The sequence below is a fragment of the Brachionichthys hirsutus genome, unplaced genomic scaffold, assembly GCF_040956055.1.
Source record: "Brachionichthys hirsutus isolate HB-005 unplaced genomic scaffold, CSIRO-AGI_Bhir_v1 contig_202, whole genome shotgun sequence".
In the NCBI taxonomy this organism is placed as follows: Eukaryota; Metazoa; Chordata; class Actinopteri; order Lophiiformes; family Brachionichthyidae; genus Brachionichthys; species Brachionichthys hirsutus.
The window spans coordinates 135,172-158,990 of NW_027180319.1; the positions used below are offsets into that span (position 1 = coordinate 135,172).

At 41.5% G+C, this 23,819-nt stretch overlaps 2 protein-coding genes across 2 annotated transcripts; both read left to right on the forward strand.

The window, feature by feature from the left end:
- Positions 1–1,936: 1,936 nt before the first annotated feature.
- On the forward strand, positions 1,937–10,453 carry LOC137912637 (aminopeptidase N-like). Its single transcript, XM_068756774.1, has 20 exons — positions 1,937–2,547; positions 2,699–2,841; positions 3,134–3,273; positions 3,983–4,109; positions 4,682–4,836; positions 5,249–5,362; positions 5,463–5,606; positions 5,928–5,993; positions 6,122–6,187; positions 6,307–6,482; positions 7,009–7,085; positions 7,183–7,316; positions 7,613–7,668; positions 7,762–7,909; positions 8,006–8,097; positions 8,250–8,360; positions 8,726–8,893; positions 9,619–9,759; positions 10,115–10,196; positions 10,301–10,453. Exons 1-20 carry the CDS (start codon positions 1,937–1,939, stop codon positions 10,451–10,453), a joined length of 2,904 nt encoding a protein of 967 aa, XP_068612875.1.
- A 2,385-nt stretch (positions 10,454–12,838) lies between these two features.
- LOC137912607 (aminopeptidase Ey-like) lies at positions 12,839–20,735 on the forward strand. The gene is made up of 20 exons (XM_068756744.1): positions 12,839–13,431; positions 14,291–14,433; positions 14,635–14,774; positions 15,443–15,569; positions 15,871–16,025; positions 16,114–16,227; positions 16,373–16,516; positions 16,646–16,711; positions 16,842–16,907; positions 17,438–17,610; positions 17,715–17,791; positions 17,876–18,009; positions 18,111–18,166; positions 18,232–18,379; positions 18,501–18,592; positions 18,970–19,080; positions 19,220–19,387; positions 19,508–19,648; positions 20,286–20,367; positions 20,577–20,735. Exons 1-20 carry the CDS (start codon positions 12,839–12,841, stop codon positions 20,733–20,735), a joined length of 2,889 nt encoding a protein of 962 aa, XP_068612845.1.
- Positions 20,736–23,819: the final 3,084 nt, after the last annotated feature.

Consider the following 23,819-nt stretch of genomic DNA (forward strand, 5'->3'; position numbering starts at 1 on the left):
GGACAATTTAGTGTAACAAATTAACCTAATGTGCATGTTTTGGTGGGAGGAAGCCAGAGAACCCGCGCAGACACGGGGAGAACATGCAAACTCCTCACAGAAAGGCCGCAAGTTGGATTCAAACTGTGGCCTTGATGTGAGGCAACAGCGCTTACCACTGCGCCACCGTGCTGCCGTAACCCAAACATTTGTGTGGACAAATTCTGAAATAAGGATAAATTATATGTGTGCATTTAGAATGAATATTCCCATTTGCAACATTTTCAAAACTGTTTTAGATCAGTTCAGATTAGTTGGTAATGACGTGTGGATTGGAAAACACTTTTGAACGTTGGTGTGTTTAAGATTTAACTAAATCCCACAAACTGTGTGGCACCTCATGGCAGAGGCTCAGCTTGTGCCTTGTGGTGTGTTTGCAAAGTGGACCCAAGTGCAAGACAAGGACACAAAGGTGAGGCGAAGCTTTATGAGCTTCTATTGGAAGGCGTTGTGGAATGAAGGTGTGAAGACTGACCGGGTTAGGGGCAGCGCCGCCGGCTGGGCAGGTCGGTGTGAGGTCATACCAAAGCACACAGAAAAAGACAGCAGTAGGAAGCAACTCCAGGACTAGTTCTGAGGATAACTACGCACAGCTGAGAATATACAGGGGTTTCCATGTTTTGGATGAAAAGCGCTGGTAGCTGGATTCATTCATGCGTCATGAACCCTGGCATATAATAAGAATTGTCTGTAATTCATTGAAAGATGTAAACTTTATTATCCTCTCCTGTGACTTCTATTGCTCTCAGGCCATATTTGCTCCTCCCAATGACGATATGGGGTTGACGGAAGCGTCCAATGAGGTATCTACATTGCTGTACCCTGACAGCATCAATGTAGACTCCTTTGTTTGGTCTCATAACCCACTTTCACTCCAGTGTGATGGTCTGGGATGTCACTTAATGTGGCGGTGCCTCCCGTAGGGTGGGGGGGTGGCAAGCATGGAGGATAATTAGTTTTCTTTTGTTGGCGCATGAAGGATTCATTGAACTTTTCATCTTTGGAGTCTTTTTTCAATAAAATGGTAGAAAATCATGAGAAAATGTGTCTTATAGAAGCTAGAGCTCACGACACATAATATGTACAACATAGGTGGAGAAAAAAAGGGGGGAATGGGGGCAAGTTAAGGGGGATGGGGATTGATTCGGAGAGAGTCGTGGTGACTATCTCTGTTTCTGCCCCCCTGAAAGGTGAATTTTCAGGGCTGTTTTAAAGAAGGCCAAAGAGGTGTATGTTTTGAGGGCAGGAGTCAAGCAGTTCCAGCCTTGGGTGGCAGTATTGTAAAAAGTGGTGCGTTTTAACCATCTACGAGTGATTTTTGTTTAAAAAAATAAATGACATACACACAAGAATTAAGACAATTGAAAAATGTGTTACAAGGAAATATACTGCAGGACAAAAGCCTGCAAACGTAGCAAAGAAAGACAGACCTTCACTAAAAAATTCTGGTTACAATTAAATCCATAATTAGTTCATGATTACAAAAGTGCTCCGTGAGCTTTGCTGGATCCGTTCTGGACAGCCAAAACGATATACAGTACAATTAGCAAATATTATTGGTGCCACATAATGGAAATTGTGTGCTTTAGCAAATTAAATTAAATTACTGTGATGTAACAATGAATTCACTTTAAAAAGTACTGAAATTGTTTCCCCTTGTCACAATAAAACTTAAACTCTAAGCCAATATTTAGTGAGTCTGTTACTTAACCTGTACATATTTAGGAGCTGCAGAGTGACCGACCAAAGTCTTCCTATCTGTTTCGTTTCTCTTTAGGTGCTATGAAGATGTGTTTTTTGCCACATTAATAGCTCAACCATCAACTGGGAAGGGAGCAGCCCTGCTGTCCTGGACAAACACAGACTCAGACCCCACAGTGATCTAGTTCCAGTGGACATGGGAAAAGTCTACTATCTCAGCAAAAATGTGGTCATCGGCCTGCTTGTATTGACGACCATTTCTCTGGCTACAATTATAGGTCTGTCCATTGCTTATGACAAAGAAAAATCCAAGGATCGAGACAAGCCTGGGGGTGGGGCACCGGACAGCACCACTACCATGCACACTACCATGCCTACACCTGGCTCCATCCAGAAGGAGCCGTGGGACCTTTACAGGCTTCCAGACTCCCTTGTTCCCGTCTTTTACAATGTGACCCTGTGGCCTCGGCTGAAGTCCAACGCGGACGGCCTCTTTATCTTCACTGGGCATTCGTCGGTGGTCTTCAAATGTGTGAAGGAAACAGACCTAATTATCATCCACTGCAACAAGTTGAACCTCACCAACCTATACGGGCACCATGCTTATCTTAGGGGTCTGGGTGAAGCCGCTGCACCCCCTATACGAAAGGCTTGGCTTGTTGTGAAGACAGAGTATTTGGCTATTCAGCTCGGCAGCCCGCTAGCTGTTGGAGCGTCATATGAACTACACACTGCATTTCAGGGGGAGCTGGCAGATGACCTGGAGGGCTTCTACAGGAGTGAATACTTTGAGGATGGCGTGAAGAAGTAAGCAATGACGTAATAAATAAAAGTAAGGCATAAATAGGTGTGCACTGTCATTGTGGTCTTGCTACTTGGAGGTCATTTCCCTGACTGGAGTTCATTTTGCATGGTTGATGTTCATTTTGTGCTAATGTTTAACATGAACACTTCGCAGAGTTGTTGCTGTCTCACAGATGGAAGCAACATATGCCAGGAAAGCCTTCCCCTGTTTTGACGAGCCAGCAATGAAAGCTATCTTCTATGTCACCATCATACACGACAGAACCACAGTGGCCCTGTCCAACGGCAGGGAAATTGGTTTGTTCTTGAAACACATAAATTCGCTCCTATCAAACTTTTTTTTAATCTCTAAATTTCCATCCCTTCTTATGGAATGTGGGATAAAGTAAAACTTATATGATCAACAACAGGATGAGCTATTTAAATTTTTGACTCCATGTTTGACTGGTTTGAATTTAAAAAAGATTTTTGTGAAAAAAATTGTGTTAAGTAACAGATGGGTCCACTATAAAAAAAAAAAAAAGATAAATAACCTACTTCCTTTTAATATTCCGAGTGTCAACCTGTACCTCTTCGCCTTTCTGGACAGACACAACAAGTGATGTCATTGACGGCGTTCCTGTCAGACTGACTGCATTTGAGGGCACACAGAGAATGTCCACGTATCTGCTGGCATTCATCGTCTGTGATTTTGTTCATATTCAATCAACCCAAAACAACAGTTTGTTGGTAAGAAACGTTCGTTCCCTCTGTCTGTAAACATACCAATATAGTCAGCTTACAGTTGAATTAAGATGAAAGCTCAAAATTAGTTCAAATAACCTGTATAAAAAAACAGGTCAGAGTCATTCTGATGTACGTTTTAGGAATATTGATCATGATCAAACGTGCAGAATTGGGTTTCCAGGAGTTAGTACGTTTTTACTGCACAAGTAGACGACTTAACTTGTGAGTCACCAAAATTAACATTTTCCATTGTGCATCTGTTGGGTGGCAGAAGTTTAATTGTGTCTAAAAAACCTATAGTGGTTCCACGCATATAAAACAGTTTCTTTTCACACTCCCCAGAAAAGAATCTCCATTTTGAAACAGCTTACAAAGCAGACAATGTGTTACCACCAGCTGTAAGCAAAAAATGATTATGTAACAAGGCATACATTTTTTGACACTCCAAAATTCCAGCAGTGAAATGGCTATTTGTGCAATAGTAAAAGCTGTTGTTTTGATGGGAAACGCTGGTGTAGCCACTTTAACAGCAGCAATAGAGAAGGTCTTTGAAAATAAGCACCAAGTTCACCGAGGCAAAAGAGAAAACAGGGTTGAACTGACTAGATAGTAAAAATAAAAGCTTCCATGATTATCCACATATATTTAACAATGTTTACTTATCCACGTTCATACTACTTCTAGAATCAATCTGAAGTAAAATTCTTTGCAGGTCCGAATCTGGGCTCGAAGGAAAGCCATAGATGACGGGCACGGTGATTACGCTCTGAGTGTCACAGGGCCAATCCTTCACTTCTATGAACATTACTACAACGTAGCATATCCTCTCTCCAAGTCAGGTACATTCACTCTGTATCCGCATAATTAGAGAAAATGTTATCCTGAGAGCATGGCTATAGTTCCTACTTTGTTGGGTTCCGCTCAAGGTTTCTGCCTGTTGAAAGCATTTTTCCTCGTTGCTGTCTCCAAGTGCTTTCTCATTGGGGATTGTTGGTATAATGTACACCTGTAAGTTTTGGAAAGTGCCTCGTGATAATGTTTATGTTTTTTTTTTAATTATATATAATATGGTGCTATGCAAATAGAATGGACTTAATTTAGAATGTTGTCATGCTAGCATTTGCTATTTAGCAAAAACCAATGCGGACAAAAATCATAAATTTAGCAATAAGCCTAATTAAAATTTGTTTATGGTGTTATTTACATAGCTAATTAGATAAATACAGTACCTACGTCGATGGGTTAAAAGATTCCACTTGTAAATTACTCATGAGTCATGACTAAAATACAAACCTCATGTCTTTCCTCACCATCATTTTAAGTCATTTACACCAAATGGACAACCAAACATTGACTTGACTGCTTCAGTTCTTTAAAGACACGTCTGATTTACCATGAATGTCCTCACCAGATCAGATCGCTCTGCCAGACTTCAATGCTGGGGCCATGGAGAACTGGGGTCTGGTGACATACAGAGAAACGGCCCTGCTTTATGACCCCATCTTATCCTCCACTGGAAACAAACAGAGAATTATAGCCATAATCTCCCATGAACTTGCACACATGGTAGGAATATTACTGTCATTACACAAATTTGAATAATGGGGAGAACAAGACTGTAGCGCATGTTCGAATGAAGGGTTCTAATAAGTTTGTATTCAATTTTGAGCACACTCAGCTAGGTCCTCCCTTGGGCATTGAGACGAATACATGATGTATTTAATCAGCGTACTCCCTTTGCAAAGCGGAAGACAGATAATAAAATATCTAAATCATTTATAGAAACGTGTTTTTAGATGTATTCAAAACTTGACATCAAAAGTGATCTAATACAAACATATTACAATATCCAGTTCTTTGGTTCTTTTGGATCCTTGAAGCCCCGGCTAAATCATGTATTGGTACTTTATAGATAATGTTTGCCAGAATCTTAACATGCTCTTTCATAACTATCTATCCTTTTTTGTGTGTTTTTTAGTGGTTTGGCAACTTGGTGACTATGAAATGGTGGAATGACCTGTGGTTGAATGAGGGGTTTGCATCATATGTAGAGTATCTTGGAGCTGACTATGCTGAGCCCACCTGGAACATTGTAAGAGCCACGCTAGAACCGTCATAACCACCGATCAACGACTCCCTCAGACCTACAGATCAGAAGCCATGTGCTACCTCATGTCTCTATTTGGCTGCAGAAAGACCAGATCATACTGTATGACGTGCACAAGGGGTTTGCCGTGGATGCCCTTGCATCTTCCCACCCACTGTCCCGCCGAGAGGAAGAGGTCAATGATTCTGCTCAGATCTCCGGGATGTTCAACGTCATTTCGTACAGCAAGGTCTGTCTGACATACAGCACATGTCGACCTTTATAGGTGACAGTAATATTCTGCATATTATTTTGACTATTACATTAATTTTTTTTTTACTCCATGAAAAATGAACGCAAACGCAATAACTGTGAGTCAGAGTGGATTTAAAATCATTTCGATTCTAGTGGATTCTGTTCATGTAAATTCCATCTGGGAAAGCCATATGAGATCTTTTGGGGGAAGCGAAGGCTTCCTTTTGGTTGGATGCAGACTCTTGTTATATTATAAGATGCTATGGGATGTTGACAAGAAGCAACCAAGCGCTGGTGGTTTCTGTGTTATTTTCAGGGCGCAGCGGTGCTCAGGATGCTCTCAGAGTTCCTCACTGAGCCTGTGTTTGCCAAAGGACTTAGTGTGAGTTGTTCTCACTTGTAATGCCACTGTCTGTGTGTATGAATACGTATTGTACGATGAATTAAACCTATTTTTAATTATAGTAACAAGGGTGGTGTGTTGACATTTGAACAACTTTATCTTCCCAGTCTTATCTCATCACATTTGCCTTTGAAAACACAGTGTACACGGACCTGTGGGACCACCTCCAACAGGTCAGTGCAGATAACTACAGTCTGTGTGTCGTGCATGGTGCTCATTCATAGATGTGTGTGTGTGTGTGTGTGTGTGTGTGCTTCTTCTTAACATTTATTGACGCTCTGTTTATTGTCAGGCAGTTGAAAACACACCAGATATACGTATTCCTGACACTGTCCACAACATCATGAACCACTGGACTCTTCAGATGGGCTTTCCACTGGTCACCATTGACACCCGGACCGGACGCGTCACCCAGAATCACTTCCTACTGGATCCAGACGCTGTAGTGGACAGGCCCTCTGAGTTCAAGTAGCAATCAGTTTCACCTTATCCTGAAAGTTCAGTGTAAACGATCAATGCAGAGACTGATTCCTTCAGCTCTTCTGTACTGTAGTTGTAAACAAGCTCTATCAGGCTCTGCAGTGGTGCCTGATGCTAAATGCTAACATTGGGAACCCAACACGCTGACGTTATCACGTGCAATGATTTTCATGTTTAACAGGATGATTTAACGTATTGTTTTGTTTTATAATTGGGGTAGTGCTAGTTTCAAACCGAGCATGCCACCCAAGCTGTCACCATTCATCCTGATGACATGAGCTTGTTTACCAAATTCCCTAGCAATCCATCCAATAGCTGCCGGGAAAAATGTCATGTGAACCTGGTGGTGCTAGAAGGTATGCAAGAGGGTGATTAAAGTCAGTAGGGTCGTCCTCTTACGGTCATAAGTACACGTAGCATAGTTAATAATGATCTCATCAATAATCTAGTCAAACCACCGGCGTGACAGAAAACCACTGTCCCACTTTTTCACTCACTGCCTGTTTCTGCCCAGTTACACCTGGATTGTCCCAATTAAATGGATGAAGACAGGTGTGGAGCAGGAGCAATACTGGCTCCTTCATAAGACAGGTATGGTTACAGCATGTATGCTGCATATCGAGGGAAGACAATCACTGGTCACAGCATCAGGTGAGTATACCAGTTATCCGTATTCCATATTTTCCAGACATTAACAGTGGGATGAGAGTGTCAGGAGAGGAATGGTTATTGGCGAACACCAATGTATCCGGGTACTTCAGAGTGAACTATGACCCCAGCAACTGGGATCGACTCCTGTCTTTGCTCAACACCAACCATAAGGTCAGCCACATTCCCTCTTCTGCAGAGAGTTTTCATTCGGTGTGTTTACGGTACTCTGAAATGTAGCAGTTTTCACAAATGATATCCTACATATTGCATTTTCAGTAAGTTTTAAATTTTAAAGTCATTATTCCACTATTAAATGTGGGTTTCTGAAACTACAGACACCAGGATAGTATATGATGCTTGTTTTTACAGACGTTCCGGCTGTTATGTATGTAGTAATACGATTGGAGTTTTTTGTATGACGATCTGAACATTCATATATTCATGTTTTTGTGTGTCATTTCTTTCAGGCTTTATCAGTCATGAACAGAGCACAGATAATAGACGATGCGTTCAACCTGGCGAGGTGACAAATAATAAAAGTGTAATACATTCCATTCATCAGTGTGTGTTGAACACTGTGGTGTACCCCCCCCCCCCCCCCTCCCCCTTTGTGTAGAGGCAAAATAATCAATACAACATTGGCATTGAAAACAACCAAGTATCTGTCCAAGGAAAGAGACTACATTCCCTGGGAGACGGCGCTGAGAAACTTTGACTTCTACATCCTCATGTTTGACCGCTCCGAGGTCTATGGCTCCCTCCAGGTTAATGCCGCTTCACTATGAATACAAATACTGCTCATCCTGGTTCTGAGAATATAACACCTGGACAAAGAAAATAACTGCCAGTATTTATTGTAGGCATACCTCAGGAAACAAATCCAACCACTCTTTGAGCACTTCAAGACAATAACAGCAAACTGGACCAAAGTACCAGCAGGGCACACCGACCAGTAAGAATTCTTATCGTAGATGTGTTTTTACAACTTACTGGTATCTAATTGAACTCAATTCAATATTAGATTCAGATTCTTAATCTTTCCACCACATATCAGTTGCTGCTGCGTCAGCGTGTGCTATGTTGTTCTGTACGAACCCTCCTCAGGTATAACCAGATAACCGCCGTTGGACTGGCCTGCAGCATGGGTGTGGAGGGTTGCAGGGTGCTGATCGAAAGCTGGTACAGGCAGTGGATGGAAGATCCGCAACGCAACCCGTGAGCACCGACCAGTTCAAGTGTTGTTTTGTGATTTAGGATTGTGTGGAGCCTGTCTTTGTCCCTTTTGTTTGGCTTCATCTGACTAGGATTATTAACTATAAATCATTCTTTACTGGCCATATTTTAAGACCTCAGATGTGGGAGTGTGAGAATAATTATCTTGTTTTAAAAGTTATTTTCCACTTTTTATTTAATTCTTAACCATTTAATTCTTAATTCTAAATTGGAAACAAGTTATTTTCTCTTCAAATTGAGTATATTTCTTGCATTTTTTCTGTTCTTTTTTCCCCCCAGTGTACTTACTCACTATATTTCTCATTCATTTCTTTTATTCTATGGTTGTTTCACTTGATTCTGACCAGGATCCATCCCAACCTGAAAAGCACAGTTTACTGCAGTGCCATAGCCTTTGGCGGTGTGGAGGAGTGGGACTTTGCCTGGATGATGTTCAAGAATGCGACTCTGGCATCCGAAGTGTCCAAGCTCAGGGCGGCCATGGCCTGCACTAAAATACCCTGGCTTTTGAATAGGCATGTTCAGCATCCAAATTTATGGAAACATCTTCATTCAAGCTTTGTGAATCAGTCACCTGTCTCTGCGTGTGTGTGATAATTTACGGGAACAGTGAGATACTACTGGACAAGTTCTGATCTGTCCTGGTTCATGTTTTGTGTCCTTTTAACGATGCAAATCTGTTTTGTTGATAGACCTGCTGGACTGTTTGTCCAGTAGGTCCATCAACATCCATTCCAGCTGTGTGTTTTTGGCAGCTGAAATCAGATGACTGTAGTCATTGTTTTAGCACAAACTGTTTTGGGGATTAATCCATACAATATGGACTCAGTTTATACAATCATCCTAACATTATCTTCATCTGAACAAACATTCAGTCTCAACTGACTACTATTCCAGTAAATGTAATCTTACTGTATACCAAGAAACATAAAACACTCTTTACATGCTCCAGGTGTTTAAAATCCTAATTTCATCTTCTTTCAGCTGTCTTACACTAAGTTGTCCATAGGTGTGACTGTGTGTGTGTAAGAATGATTGAACTGGCGGCTTGTCCAAGGTGCACCCCGCCTCTCTCGCCCGTTGACTGCTGGGATAGGCCTCCAGCATGGCCTACGACCTGGTAACGGGCAAAGCAGTTAAGAAGATGAATGAATGAATGAAATAATATTTCCTAAACAGAAAAAATAGAAAAGAATGAATGAATATTTTTGTTAACCAATCAAAACTTTGATTGGTACAGATATCTGGAATACACAGTGGACCCAACTAAGATCCGCAAGCAAGACACCACCTCCACCATCCAGCATGTTGCCCAAAATGTTGTGGGGTTGCCGTTGGCCTGGAAATTTGTCAGAGAAAGATGGAGCTACATCTTCCAACAGTAAGATCTCACTCCTTGAATTAATAAGGGGAAGAACATATTTAATACTCTGAATTCAAAGCATTTATTAAATGAGAAGAAAAACTCAAAGTACTGAGAAATTTAGCTTGAAATATGTCTTTCCCAACGCACATTAGTTGTTCTTTTCTGAACAAGAGTGAACTCATAAGATCTTCAGCAATAAAGCATGAGTAATGAGTTATTTTTAAGCCTTCCCATAAAGGTGCAATAAACTTTTCCTTTACTTGGAGGACCTTGTTATTTCAAGGAATTTTATCGGATGAATTATGTTCATGAAGGATAACCAAGTTTGTCCTCTGCTAATCACCGCCGTCATATCAAATTTCTGTTTCAGGTATGGAAAGGGATCATTTTCCGTCTCAAATCTCATCAGTGGAATCACAAAAAGATTCTCTACAGAATTTGAATTGCACGAGGTATGCGGCTCACAGGAGCGCAACCACACTGCTCTCCATACTGGTATATACTCAGACACACAAGACAAGGACTGACCCTAAATCTTTTTTTTTTTACTCTGCAGCTTAAGAAATTCAAAGAAGACAACCTCTATGTTGGTTTTGGCTCAGCGACGGGCACCTTAGAGCAGGCTATTGAGACGACCACAGCCAACTTCAAGTGGGTGAAAGAGAACAAAGCCCACGTGCTTGCGTGGCTGACTGAGGAGTCCGCATGAGAAGACCGAAACGACACGCTTTCCCTTTTGTACTACAGTATTAGGATGTATAATGACAAGAATCGTCTGGAACAATAAATGACTACCCCTTGTTGCAAAGTTGCGCAAACACAACTGATATGACTCGGGACATCGGTGGAGATCAATCACAGAGCAAAGAACAAAGGGATGGGTAACAGTGGGTCACGTGTCATTATATAGCAGCACTTTAGCCATGGCTACTAGACAAGCACACCTCTTGTCTGTGATTGTCGCTGAATTAAACATTTTAACGAATAACAATAGCTTTTACTTTCGTAACATTTCTTTCACTTTCAAAATAAAATAATGTAATTATCTTTCTGTCATAGTTCACATAATTTTATTCTTCCTGCTTTGTATTATTTAATGCATTCATATCATAAATCTCGGACATTTATCTACTTGTAGAACGGTTTCAGAGTTCACTGACATTACTTTTACAAGTGGCTGAAACCTGTGAATGTAATTAGCCACCCTGATCCTGATAGGATGTTTGCTTCATACTCCATTTCCATTCAATTGCATATACAGATGTGTTCATTCTCCCAAATGACTGCTTTGTTAAAAAATGATAATTTCATATTTCTATCAGGTTTCCTGTTCAATCGTTCCTTAGCATTGAAGGACTGTATAATGAGGGTCAGTCCCTCTTCAGTGAATAGACGGAGACATATTAGCGCTTTTTCTACATACATTATCCTGACCGACTTTACACTGAATTGACAATGATACTTGATCATCTGCAGAATAATGAACAGAGGTGTTATAGGGAGTGTTGCTGTAAGACAAACTGTGAAAGTGGTCATGTCCCTGACTTTCTTAGAGAAGGTCTGAAGTGACATCACCCTCAGGAAGTGAGCATAGAGAATGAAAGATGTATGCGTTCAGGAAGGGAGGCTCTAATGACACATCATGTTTGGAATGCATAGGGTTCAGTGGTTTTGAGTTGCTGCTGCGTTTATGACCTTTGTAATTTATGTTGTACCCTCCCTCCCTTCACTTTTTTTTTCTTTGTGTTTCTTGCATTACAGCAGGAAAACTGTGCAGTTTTAGAAATAAAAGTGTATCAAAAAGTGTTGTATGTGTGTTTGTGGCAATAAAATACAATTTGTGCATGTCAGTAAATTACAAAAAATATATATATACATTTGAGAGAAAATTTCAACTTCGCCATGTGGCCGTTTTAAAATGGGATTCAGGTGATTGCAGGTGAAAGGCTACCTCAACATTTGAGATGAAAATAACTACATTTAAGGTGAAACATTTGCTTGAGGGAAGGTGGTAATTTGGTTATTGTGTGTATGCATGTGCTAGTGGCCAGAAAGACAGACCTGTGCAAAAACCCAAAAACAAATGTGCGTCAGAATGAATGCTGGTTCCAATGAGACCAGAACAGTCAGTGTGGGGGATGGGTCCATGAGTTTGAAGTTCTATCTCAAATATTTGTATCCTTTTTCTTGTCAATCTGCAAGATAGACACTAAAATAACAACAATCTGATTAGGAAGGAATCCCCACAGAATTGGGAGAAGCATGTGATTGATAATTGATTACAATGTGTTTCCAAATGTTGCAAATTGGGACTTTTTTCCACATCATCATTTAAAATTGATACCCTTCTGATCAACATGACATTGCCAAGTCTTCAGTGTAATCATCTCTTGCAGTACCTTTTGACCTTATGATTATTTAACACTACTCCTTTTTTTTTTACTCTGCTCACACAGATGCTTCGGTTTTCCTTAATTAATTACATTTGCGAGATGAACCATCTCTTCTTTTCATTCAGTTTGCTGACCAAAAGCCATAAAAATATATTTCTTTGCTGCCCGAGAACAAACTATGTGTTTCTGTTTCAGCATTGGCTTGGAAGCATTTCTTAAAGCCACAGTTGTTTCGGTCGACCAAAGAAAATGTCGAGTTTGCAACATTTGAGACTAAATAAAAGTTGATCCAGTCCCATAAACATCTCTTTAGCCCATTTCATTATGCAATTCTGGCTTCTTCACTGTCAGAAAGTCAGATCTCTCTCTCTCTCTCTCTCTCTCTCTCTCACACACACACTCACACATATGCAGACACATACTATATTTCTTCTGTTACACAATTTACGGCATTGAATAAATAGAGTAAAGACAACCGAGCTTCCAACAAGACTCTTTATTCTGGGCTGTGATGCAGGTAGGGAGTTTAGCGATAGGGAGGATTCCCTCTTATCTCAAGGACTTTTTCAGCTCAGTATCGTACTTTCAGCTGTTTTCCCCCGCCCAGAAGATGAACCATTAACTCTGGGCTGAATCTAACAAGGCAGAGCATGAAAGCAACCACTCTCGTTGCTTCTGTCTAGTTGTTCTCGGTTGGAGTCATGGGAAAAGGTGTCTACATCAGCAAGGCGGTGGCAGTAGCCTGTGCGGTTGTGGCTATCGCCGCCGTCTCCACCATCATAGCTCTATCTGTGGTTTACTCTCAGGAGAAGTCCAAGAATGAAGCGACACCTGCAACCACAACCGGCCCCACCGTCACGACCACCACGCCCTCCACGCCGAAGGAGCCCTGGCAGAGCTACCGACTTCCAGAGTCCCTCGCTCCCGTCTCCTACAACGTGACCCTGTGGCCCCGGCTGGAGACCAACAAAGACGGATTATTCATATTCACTGGAAACTGCACTGTGGTCTTCAGATGTGTGACGGAGACCGACCTCATCATCATCCACTCCAACAGGCTGAACCTCACCACCTTTGATGGATATCACGGCAAGCTCAGGGGCCTCCATGGAGCCACTGCGCCCGACATGACAATGACATGGCTGGAGGTTCCCACCCAGTACCTTGTGATCCAGCTCAGCGGCCTGCTGCAGCCCGACAGCACGTATGAGCTCTACACTGAGTTCATTGGGGAACTGGCTGATGACCTCGGAGGATTTTACAGAAGCGAATACATGGAAGATGGAGTGAGAAGGTATGATGCTCTTAATTTGAAACTTTATTAGATTTATTCAAATGAAAGCGAAATCAAATTAAACAATTTGCTGAATATTTCTAGTTAGTTTCACGAGATAAGACCTAATGTGTAGTCGTGGAACCGGCCTTAAACCCACTGACCACTTTACAGACATTGAAAACATGGGTTTAAACCAAAATTGAACTTTTCTGACATGGTTGTTCATTCAGGGAAATGTACTTATTGACTGAGAGTAAAATGAGAAAAGCATTGAATCCTTTATACTTTTACTGTAAATTCAGTACAAAATAAAAAAGATTGAAATGGAAAGAACAGAAAAATGAATTGCATACTCTGTTATATTTAAAACCACTATGGGATGTGATGATTTAAAATATGTCCTTTTTGAGACTCCTAGTGGACGTATTTAGAGACACTGTGGTAGACAGCTCTGTGAAAACCGTTCCTGAGCGCTGCTGGAACGAACAGCCACACTGCTGATCGGTTGCATAGAAACATTTCAGGTTTCCTGTTAGAAAAGCAACAGAAAATAAATTACAGGTATTGGTTTCTTTTCCTCAGAATCAATGAGCAAGAGCTTCTATTCTTACTAATGCATGGACTTCAACAGAAGTCAATCGTACAGTAAATTCAAACAGAACTTCTGACAGGAAAAACATTCTCAACTGTATTCACGAGTTAACACACAGCTAAAAACAACACACTCGCGTATTCCGGTGTGTTACTGAAATGTAATTGCTGACAGCAACGTTGAGAGAGATGTAAAAAGGTGAACATAACATCTTCTAAAACACAGACTTTATCTGAGCCTTGAGCATTCAATAAAATGGCTTTTTATCTGATCTACTGTTGCCAGAGTTTTGGCCACGACTCAAATGCAGCCAACGGATGCCAGGAAAGCGTTCCCCTGCTTTGATGAACCGGCCATGAAAGCTGTCTTCCACATAAGCCTCATACATCCCAACAATACGAAGGCTCTTTCAAACAGCATGAACTATGGCAAGTCCTTGTTTCAGTGTCCAGGGCAACATTTACATGTGAACTATCCATGTGTGTGTATACTGTATATATATATATATATATATAACTCTTACTACTGTGGCTACAAACATACAGCCTTCTGCTGTGACACATTAGCGCCCAATGAGCCTGCAACTCCGCATTTATAATAATTATGCTGTTGTCCTTTTCCACACGCAGAACCAGTTAGCATCAGTGTGGATGGCCAGGATTTACTCTACACAAGATTTAAACCAACAGAGATTATGTCGACCTACCTGCTGGCATTTGTTGTGTGTGACTTTGAGTTTGTCGGGACAGAACCTGGTGCAGCTGTCATGGTAAGTATTTATTACACCTTACTGGAACAACATTATATATGGATAATTGGCTGCATAATATTCAGTTATAGGTGGTTATTCAGCATTGGAACTATTTTCCTGTATATGTTTATATTGTAAGAATTTTGAATATTTAATAAACAAAATAACATTATGAGCTGCTGCATATTCGGATGTCTTGATCTCACTAAAGAGTGTAACCAGCCCCCCAAAAAAGTGATCAATACATTCTCTACATGTGTCTACAGTACTGTAGCGTCCGACTACCACTGCTACTAATACTGCTTTTTGTCCTCCTGTTCCGGCTGTTATAGTACCACTGTAACAACTACAGCTTGAATTATGATTGAAACTGATGTAGCACAATAGAACCTGCAGCTGTGTGAGAGAGCCCCTTTTTTGAGCCATTGTGCATGTTGTGACATTAATTAAAGAAAAAGATGATCACTCAGAACCGCAAGATTGATTGAAATAAAATTACAGTCAGTTGTTAAAAATGCATATACTGCTGTTAAAGCCATGATCTATAAGTAAATGGCACTGAGGCATCAAATGGATTCAAACAGCGGCTGGTTGCTGCTCTGTCCAGTCAGTCCTCTGTCCTCTCTATGCTGCCCTCTGCTGGACATTTGCTTTGTTGGATTGGTGAAGCAATGTTTGTTTTCCAGATCAGGATCTGGGCTCGCAGGAAAGCTATTGAGGAGAACCAAGGAGACTATGCCCTGCAGAAAACCGGACCGATACTGGCATTCTTTGAGGACTACTACAATTCTCCTTACCCCCTGAGAAAGTCAGGTATAGATGATGCATCCACACAGACAAAGATATTTATTTTATTAATCAATATCAGAATCAGAATACTTAGGGAAATTATATCAGCAGCAATGCTCCACTCAACAAAAAACAGAATAATTAACTGTACATAGTGCAGAAATAGATAAAGAAAACAATAATATATACAAATACTTAACAGTAATATAATTTTACAATGATGCATTGAATAAATTAAATAACACAGTAACAAATTACCTTCTAAGGCAAAAAATAGCAGTCACAAAAGAAAAAGAAAGAAAATTCCCTCTTTGTTATTTTTCAGACCAGATCGCTCTTCCTGACTTCGGTGCTGGAGCCATGGAGAACTGGGGCCTGATCACCTACAGAGAAACTTCCCTTTTATATGATCCTGCCATGTCATCCAATGGAGACAAGGAGTGGGTGGCAATAGTCATCTCACATGAACTTGCTCATATGGTATAACACCAAAGCACATTCATACCAGTTTGCAGTAACCGGGTTTAGTGTTGAAGAGTGCTAATAGGATGCTGCTCTGTCCTGCCAGTGGTTTGGAAACTTGGTGACCATGAGGTGGTGGAATGACTTGTGGCTCAATGAGGGGTTTGCTACCTACGTCTCTTATCTCGGAGCCAATTACACTGAACCAACGTGGACTATGGTGAGCTCTGTTCTTACCTGGCAATGCCTTGTTCTAGCTGAGAAATTGAATGCTGAATATAGGATATACTGAAATCCATCTTCACTGGGAAAGTGTCCAGTCTCAGCCAATGCTACAAACGAACGTGTGTTTGTGTATATTGCAGCCAGATTTGATCGTTCTGAATGAGATTATTGGTGTGATGGGTGTGGATGCTTTAGCCTCCTCCCATCCCCTTTCATCCAATGTGGAGGACATTCAGAAGCCAGAGGACATCAATCAGCTGTTTGACTCAATCACATACAGCAAGGTGCAGTATTTTTTTAACTCGGGAGTCTAGATATTGAACTGTAAAAAACAAAAAAAGAACTAGAGAATAACAATTTTAAAAAGCTCTATCCCACTGACATGGTCATTTTCCTCCCATTTTTCATTTCAGGGAGCTGCAGTCCTGAGGATGCTCTCAAACTTTATCACTGAGGACGTCTTTTCCAAGGGACTCCATGTGAGTACAGCTAATCTTTACCTGGTCTTTTATTTTGTTCATGGTGTTATATCCACACTACTGACCTGTATCTCGTTCCCCCACAAAAGCACAACTACAGTGTATCAGTAGATTTTCTTTTTATCTACAGTCATACCTGGAGGAGTTCAAGTATAATACTACGGTCTACAAGGATCTCTGGAGACACCTGCAAATGGTAAGATATCTGTCGATATAGGAAATGCCCGCTCAAAACCTTAATTCAAAAGTATTAATTTTCTAAAAAAGCCATAAAAAAGTAACGTAGCTAAATTGAATGCAAATAGAGCAACATTTAACTTGTGTTTGTCGCATCAGACTGTTAACGTCTAATCAATGCTTGTTCTGTATTTAATGTACGGTAATTTGCAAACTGAATATCGAACTGAATTGATCCAATTGTGAAATTGAAACTAATCACTTTGGAACTACAATTAGAAAAATATCATAGTCACTGTTTTACAGTTGTTTTTTTCTAATTTCACGCTTATGGGAAAAATATTCCCGGACCCACGTGCATCAAATGGCATTGGAGCATCAAAGTCTGTTTATGTCACATTTGCTTTCAAGCCCAATGCTCTTTCTAGGGGGCTTGGGTCACCATCAGAAAAATTTAAGAAACGCTGTGCAAAAATAAATAAATCACAATACAACAATTAAATCCTTTGTAGGCATTTATACAACCTAATTTGCATGTCCTGTCCCCAGGAGGTGAATAAAGCTGGCATAGAGCTGCCCTTCCCTATAGAGGACATCATGAACCGCTGGATCTTACAGATGGGTTTCCCAGTCGTCACCATCAACACCCAAACTGGAAAAATTACCCAGAAACACTTCTTGTTGGATCCAGACTCTGTCGTGGACACGCCATCGGAGTTCGAGTAGGAGCTATTTTTAGTTCAACACCAACAGGCTTAATATACAGAACAAGGTGGCATTAAACACGAGTCAAACTCGTTCTGTCTTTTTGAATGGTTGACTGCAGCTACAAGTGGTTTGTCCCAGTTACATGGATCAAGACTGGCGGGGCTGAGCAGCACTACTGGCTTACGGACGGTGAAGGTAGGCCATGTTGCAGGTACTCATGCTGAGCTAAGAGCGTTGAAGGATGAACTGAACGCTAAATATTTGACTCCTCACAATCAGGTACAAATCCGAACATGACACTTGGTCTGAATGACTGGCTGGTGGCCAACGTAGACATGAAGGGCTTCTACAGGGTGAACTACGACTCGGAGAACTGGGAGCGTCTCCTCGCCAAGCTGAGCTCCCGACACCAGGTATACAGGTTGCACAGGTGCACCATCGAGGCTGCATGGCCTTTTAAATCACTGACAATGGCCCACGAAGCCATTCATTTTATTAACTGCTTACTTTTCAGGATATTCCAATCATCAACCGAGTGCAAATTATAGATGATGCTTTCAACCTTGCAAGGTAAGGCCTTTTTTTTTTCTTCCTCTTCAAGGCGTTTTTGTTGAGAGCGTATTTGCTGCTTTCAGGGCAAAGCTGGTGAACACAACTCTGGCTCTGATGACAACCAAGTTCCTAAACAAAGAGGTGGACTACATGCCCTGGCAGACAGCCAGCCATAACTTAGGCTACTTCTTCCTCATGTTTGACCGCAGCAAGGTGTACGGCCCGATGCAGGTTTGTACAGGATCATACGTCTGTATGTTATATGTTGCTCTACTGTGACGCTTTCGTTGCTTGGTGACACGTTGCCATTTTAAAACAGATAAATGAGATAATAAAGTGTGTTCATTTGCAGGCCTACATAAAGAAACAGGTCACTCCTCTGTTTATGCACTTCAGCGAGATCACAGCAAATTGGACAAAGATCCCAGAGAAGCACACTGACCAGTAAGGATGCAAACCGTAATGTCCTTTATTACATCCTAAATCATCCTTAGGGAAAACCACTTTGGAAGTACCAGGCTCAGCTTCCTCTCTCTCACTGTTACCGATTTTATTCCATTATTAAAACTTGTTAAAATTATATTGTAGTATTTATCGCTTCGACCCCCATCTGTGCGGAGCCCAACAAAAGCACAATTACAGCTCAATGCATTAATGCAAATCAGAGTATAATTACTCATTTCTTTCTACGGTAATTCAATGATGTACCGTTAACATTTCAACATGCACAATCTGTGCACATAGATCCCTGAGATGGATCGCACAGAATTAATCTGAATCCCAGGTGGATTATTCTCAAACACTCTTCCGTCCCCATCCAGGTACAACCAGGTGAATGCTATCTCCTTGGCCTGCAGCACTGGAGTGGAAGGATGTGCGAAGCTGACCACTGGTTGGTTCAGCGAGTGGATGAATAACCCGGCTAACAACACGTGTGTTCACGCTCCACTCGTTTCTTTCATGATTTCATTCTTGAAAATAAATTACATTCAATGCTTTTCTTTGTCTTTGAGCCCTTATCGTCCTTCACCATTGTCATTTTACTCTTTGTCATCTCCGTGATTACTGCAGGATTGATCCCAACCTGAAATCCACGGTGTACTGCAATGCAATTGCTGCAGGAGGAGTGGCTGAGTGGGACTTTGCTTGGCGTATGTATAAGAATGCTACCATTGCTTCAGAAGCTGATAAACTCATGCATGGTCTGTCCTGCTCCACACAGCCCTGGCTGCTGAACAGGTCAGTAGCACTGACTTAGTGTTGGATTACATTTCAATGTTTGTTCTTTGTTAGGCTGCTTCACGTTCTGCAGCGCCCTCTGAGTGCATCAGGCTTTTGTCCTCACTTAATGTGTTTCAGGTATCTGGACTACTGTCTGGACCCGGAGAAGATCCGTAAGCAGGATGCCACCTCCGCCATAACTTCTATTGCTAGTAACCCCATTGGTCAGGCTCTGGCATGGGATTTTGTCAGAGCCAAGTGGGACTTTATATTCAATGAGTGAGTTTGTCGTCATGCCCGCATGTTTGTGACATCGAATGGTGCTGCTGCTATAGAATACCTGAACGAGTAGTGCAGTGTCAGGCTAGGCCTCCTGATAGAAACGTTAATTAAATATTGGATATTTGTCTCAGATGTTGTTGGATGCACAAATTAGTCCAATATTCTATCTTTGTTCTGTGTGAATCTTTATTTGCTTGAACATGTAAGAGTTGGAGGGCAGCACAGTGGCCCATTGGTTAGCGCTGTTGCCTCACAGAAAGGTCACAGGTTCGAATCCGACTTGCAGCCTTTCTTTGAGGAGTTTGCATGTTCTCCGTGTCTGCATGGGTTCTCTCCGGGTTCTCGGGCTTCCTCCCACCAAAAACATCAAATTAGGTGAATTGGTGATGTAAAAATTGTATCCCGCCTCGTGCCCGATATCTGCTGGGAAAGGCTCCAGCATGACCCTTGACCCGGTTAGAAAAAGTAAAATATGACGCTGAGAGTCTACGTGCATTCATGCAGACATTAGCATTTAATATACAGCACCAATTGGAGAAAAGAGCTGACAGAGATAACAGCATGCAGAGTGTGAGTTTTGGCTTTGGTTATTTGCAGTGTAATCAAGGCCTGTCTTGTTTGTGTTTTTCTTCAGCTATGGTGGTGGATCGTTTTCCCTTGGAGGTTTAATTAGTGGAGTCACCGAACGATTCTCCTCTGAGTTTGAGTACAACCAGGTACAGCATTTAATATGTCTTGTTTTTTTGTTTTTCCTTCAGAGTCTTCTGACCTTTTCCATTTCACGTTCTCAATTTGCAATGAAAATAATATTAATTAGACGGACATTAGTTCTTGCTCAGATGCTGTTACATAAGTGTGATGGCAAAGACAATCCTCTTCATGCACAGTTAAATCACAGTTAGCATTCTCATCCATTCTCTATCAGTTACTGCAGTTCAAAGAAGACCATGCGGGGCAGTTGGGCTCAGCAGCCATGGCTCTCGAGCAGGCGCTGGAGAGAACCAAGACCAACATGAACTGGGTGGCCGTGAACAAGGAAATGGTGTTTGAATGGTTCACCAGTGAATCATCTTCTCCAATTTAACACTTCTTTCTAATGTAAATCCTGACTGTTATAAATACGCTGCTTAATATGATGAAGCCATTTTAAATGCAAGGCTTTGATTAACCCTTTTTATAAACAAAGATTCACAAACCAAGTGTTGTATTAGGATGATGCATTTTAATATTGTATGTACTTAGTAACATTTACATTTTTATACTAATTTAACACAACAAAATTGGATATTCTGCACTTGATAGGCTGCATTCCTATATATATTTTTGCAATATTTGATGGATAACATGGAAATAAAATCCATATTAAACTGGAACATTTTGTATCTCCATATTTAAAGAATGATTTTTATTTAATTGGATATTTAGCTAACCTGACAGACAAGTGAGAAGTCCTGAATCATAATGAATTATATATTATATTTATCATGCGCTTACTTATTTTCGAGTCCTGAACCACCAGTCATGTTTACACAGGGCAGAAAAGTTGGCGCTTAACTGGTCCTAGCTCAGTTGTCACTGGTCTTAGTGGGAGTCTTTCCTTAAGGACTTTAGAGGGGATGTGATGCCTGTTCAGATCCTAAATGTCCTGCTGACAGCTGTTTGTGTAAGGAAACAGGGGCCAAAAGCCAAGTCTGCGTGATTCATCTGTCGAGTGTGTAAAAGTGATCATAGCACTGGAAATCCAGGAGCAAATCCTTCAAAATAAAGAGTCATTTTTTTTATAAATACATTTTATTGTGGTCACATAATGAAAGCTTAATAAATACACACTATTGCAAAAAGTAACACAGATCTTATACATATTTTGTTCAAAAAAACAAAGATGAGAAGCCTTGTTCATAAATGTTGTTAGAGTTCATTGTTGCAATGAAAATGGTCGAGTTGACTGATGGAACCTTTTTCAACAGTGTCCAGAGAAGGAGTTATGTTGTAGTTGCTGTGGCATCCAATGCTGGCCGCCATTAAAGGGAACTCCACCACAAACCTGATGGCAGAAACAATATATGCATCAAAGCTAGGAAAACATTGTGAATGAAAAAAGGAGACCATTACAAATGTTATTCACTTTAAAAAGTAATGAAACACTGAAACATTACAACCATGATGTGAGCATACCTGGTATGAGGGCTGCACAAAGGACAGCTGCTCGGTGTTCAGGGTGCTACAAGCTGATTCTTGTGTGCTGTATCTGGTTACTGGCTGATCCAGGTACTGATTTAGAGTTTGGGGCTTCTCCACAAAGGCAGAGGATCTCCTCTGCTCCAGCGCCTCTTCACTAATGCCCAAGTGAGCCGACAGGTAGGAGATGTAGCGGATGGTGAGGCGCAGCGTCTCGATCTTGGTCAGAGTCTGTCCAGCTGGTGCAACTGAAGGGGGCAAATATGCCCGAAGGTGATGCATGGCTTTGGTCAGATCCCTCATCCTCAGCTTCTCCCTCTCGCTCGCTGTCTGGCGCTTCTTCCCCGGGTATCTGGACCTGGATTTCTTTGCGGTGGAAGTGGCCGTGGAAGATCTTGAGTGCGGCAGACACTGTGTCTTGTGGGTCAGATGAGATTCTGAAGGGGGGTTGACGATTGAATAGTCAGAAGAGCCTTTTTCATTCCCAACAGCCTGGATGGAATTGGGGGAAAGGCAGAAGGAATCCACAGAAGAGGTAGGGGACAGGCTGCTACCAGCACTAAAGTAACCAGTATCTGAGGCTGAATCGAAGGCAGGAGCATCGCAAAACTTGTCTGGCAGTGACTCGCAGTCAAAGAGGAAAGAGCTGTCCAGGAGTGGGAGAGCAGAGCAGAAGGAAATGTCCATAGTTGCAGTCGAAGATTGTCCTCGAGCAGTAGGCTGTGTTTCTGGTAAGGCAGAGGCAGGAGAAAGTGACGAGGGCCAAGGAAGCGGCTTCATATATGTGGTGAGAGGTGTGAGGTTGCACCTCTGGCAGCCACCTCTGGTCCTGAGAAGCTCTGGGAGCAGAGCTGACACCTAAAGCAGGGGGTCCCATGGGAAACTGGTCAGCCCGAGGACAAGGTGTGACCTGGCAGCTCGCATCATAAAGAAGGCGAACTCGCTCTCCTGCCAGCCTGGGAACACGAGGCTGCCAAGAAAAGATATGACATAACAGTGACAGACATCCATGCTATAGTGCAGCATGCTGCATCACCATCCATACATGCTGCACTAGTGCTTTAATGAAACAGTGAGGCTGCGTGTCATTCATTGTGCCCCTGCTGGAGGAAGTGTGCCTCTCTGGCTCTGAGGTGTAAAGAGTTTACACCTCAACCTGTTTAGACAGCAGTTGGCTCCACTGGCCTGGGACTCCCAAAGAAAGAAAAACACATTATATATATGCAGAAGTGGCCTGAATAGATATTATTAATCAGAATTAACAAAAGCGATCAGGTCCAACCACTGTGACCAGATCTCCATGAGGGTTACTTCCCCCTTTCAGACCAGAAAGCAAGAAACAGTTTAACCTAGAAGATGAATCAAAGAGTTTTAACTTTAAACAGAAAATAAATGTAATACATCATCTGCTGAAAATGAATAAATCAATGTAGTAATGTTGACATGTTGATCCATCACTGAATCACTCTGACAATGAGAGCTAAGATAATCTCAAAAATAATTTTCAAATGATCCTTTTCTTTTTCTTTTTTCTTTTTTGCCAAGATCAGCAGATCGCTGGATTCTTCCTACTGTTTCTGTGAACTTGAATGACCGTGGATCTGGGCCCTGAGCAGCGTTCCCACAATCCTCCGCGTCACATTTGACTCCTGCTCTGAAGCAGAGGTGCAAATCTGTGAATGACGTGCTAACCAGTCACACACCTGTCCACCACCTCCATTTTGGGAAAAAAAATCCTTCTTTAAAAAAGACAGGATGCAAATTCTTTGGAAATTTAAATTGTAAAAATTAAATATCTACATGCCATTTTAAATATATTGTCGGAGCGGGTTTATTATAATATTTTTTTCCATTTTATCATCTGTCTAGAAATATGTGAGGTGACACCAGGCTTAACAGCTCCACTAGATCCACTGTGACATGACCCAACTTTTATATTTTGTCATACCCGGTATTAATCTGCTTTTGCACAAAAGGCTAGGCAGGTCAT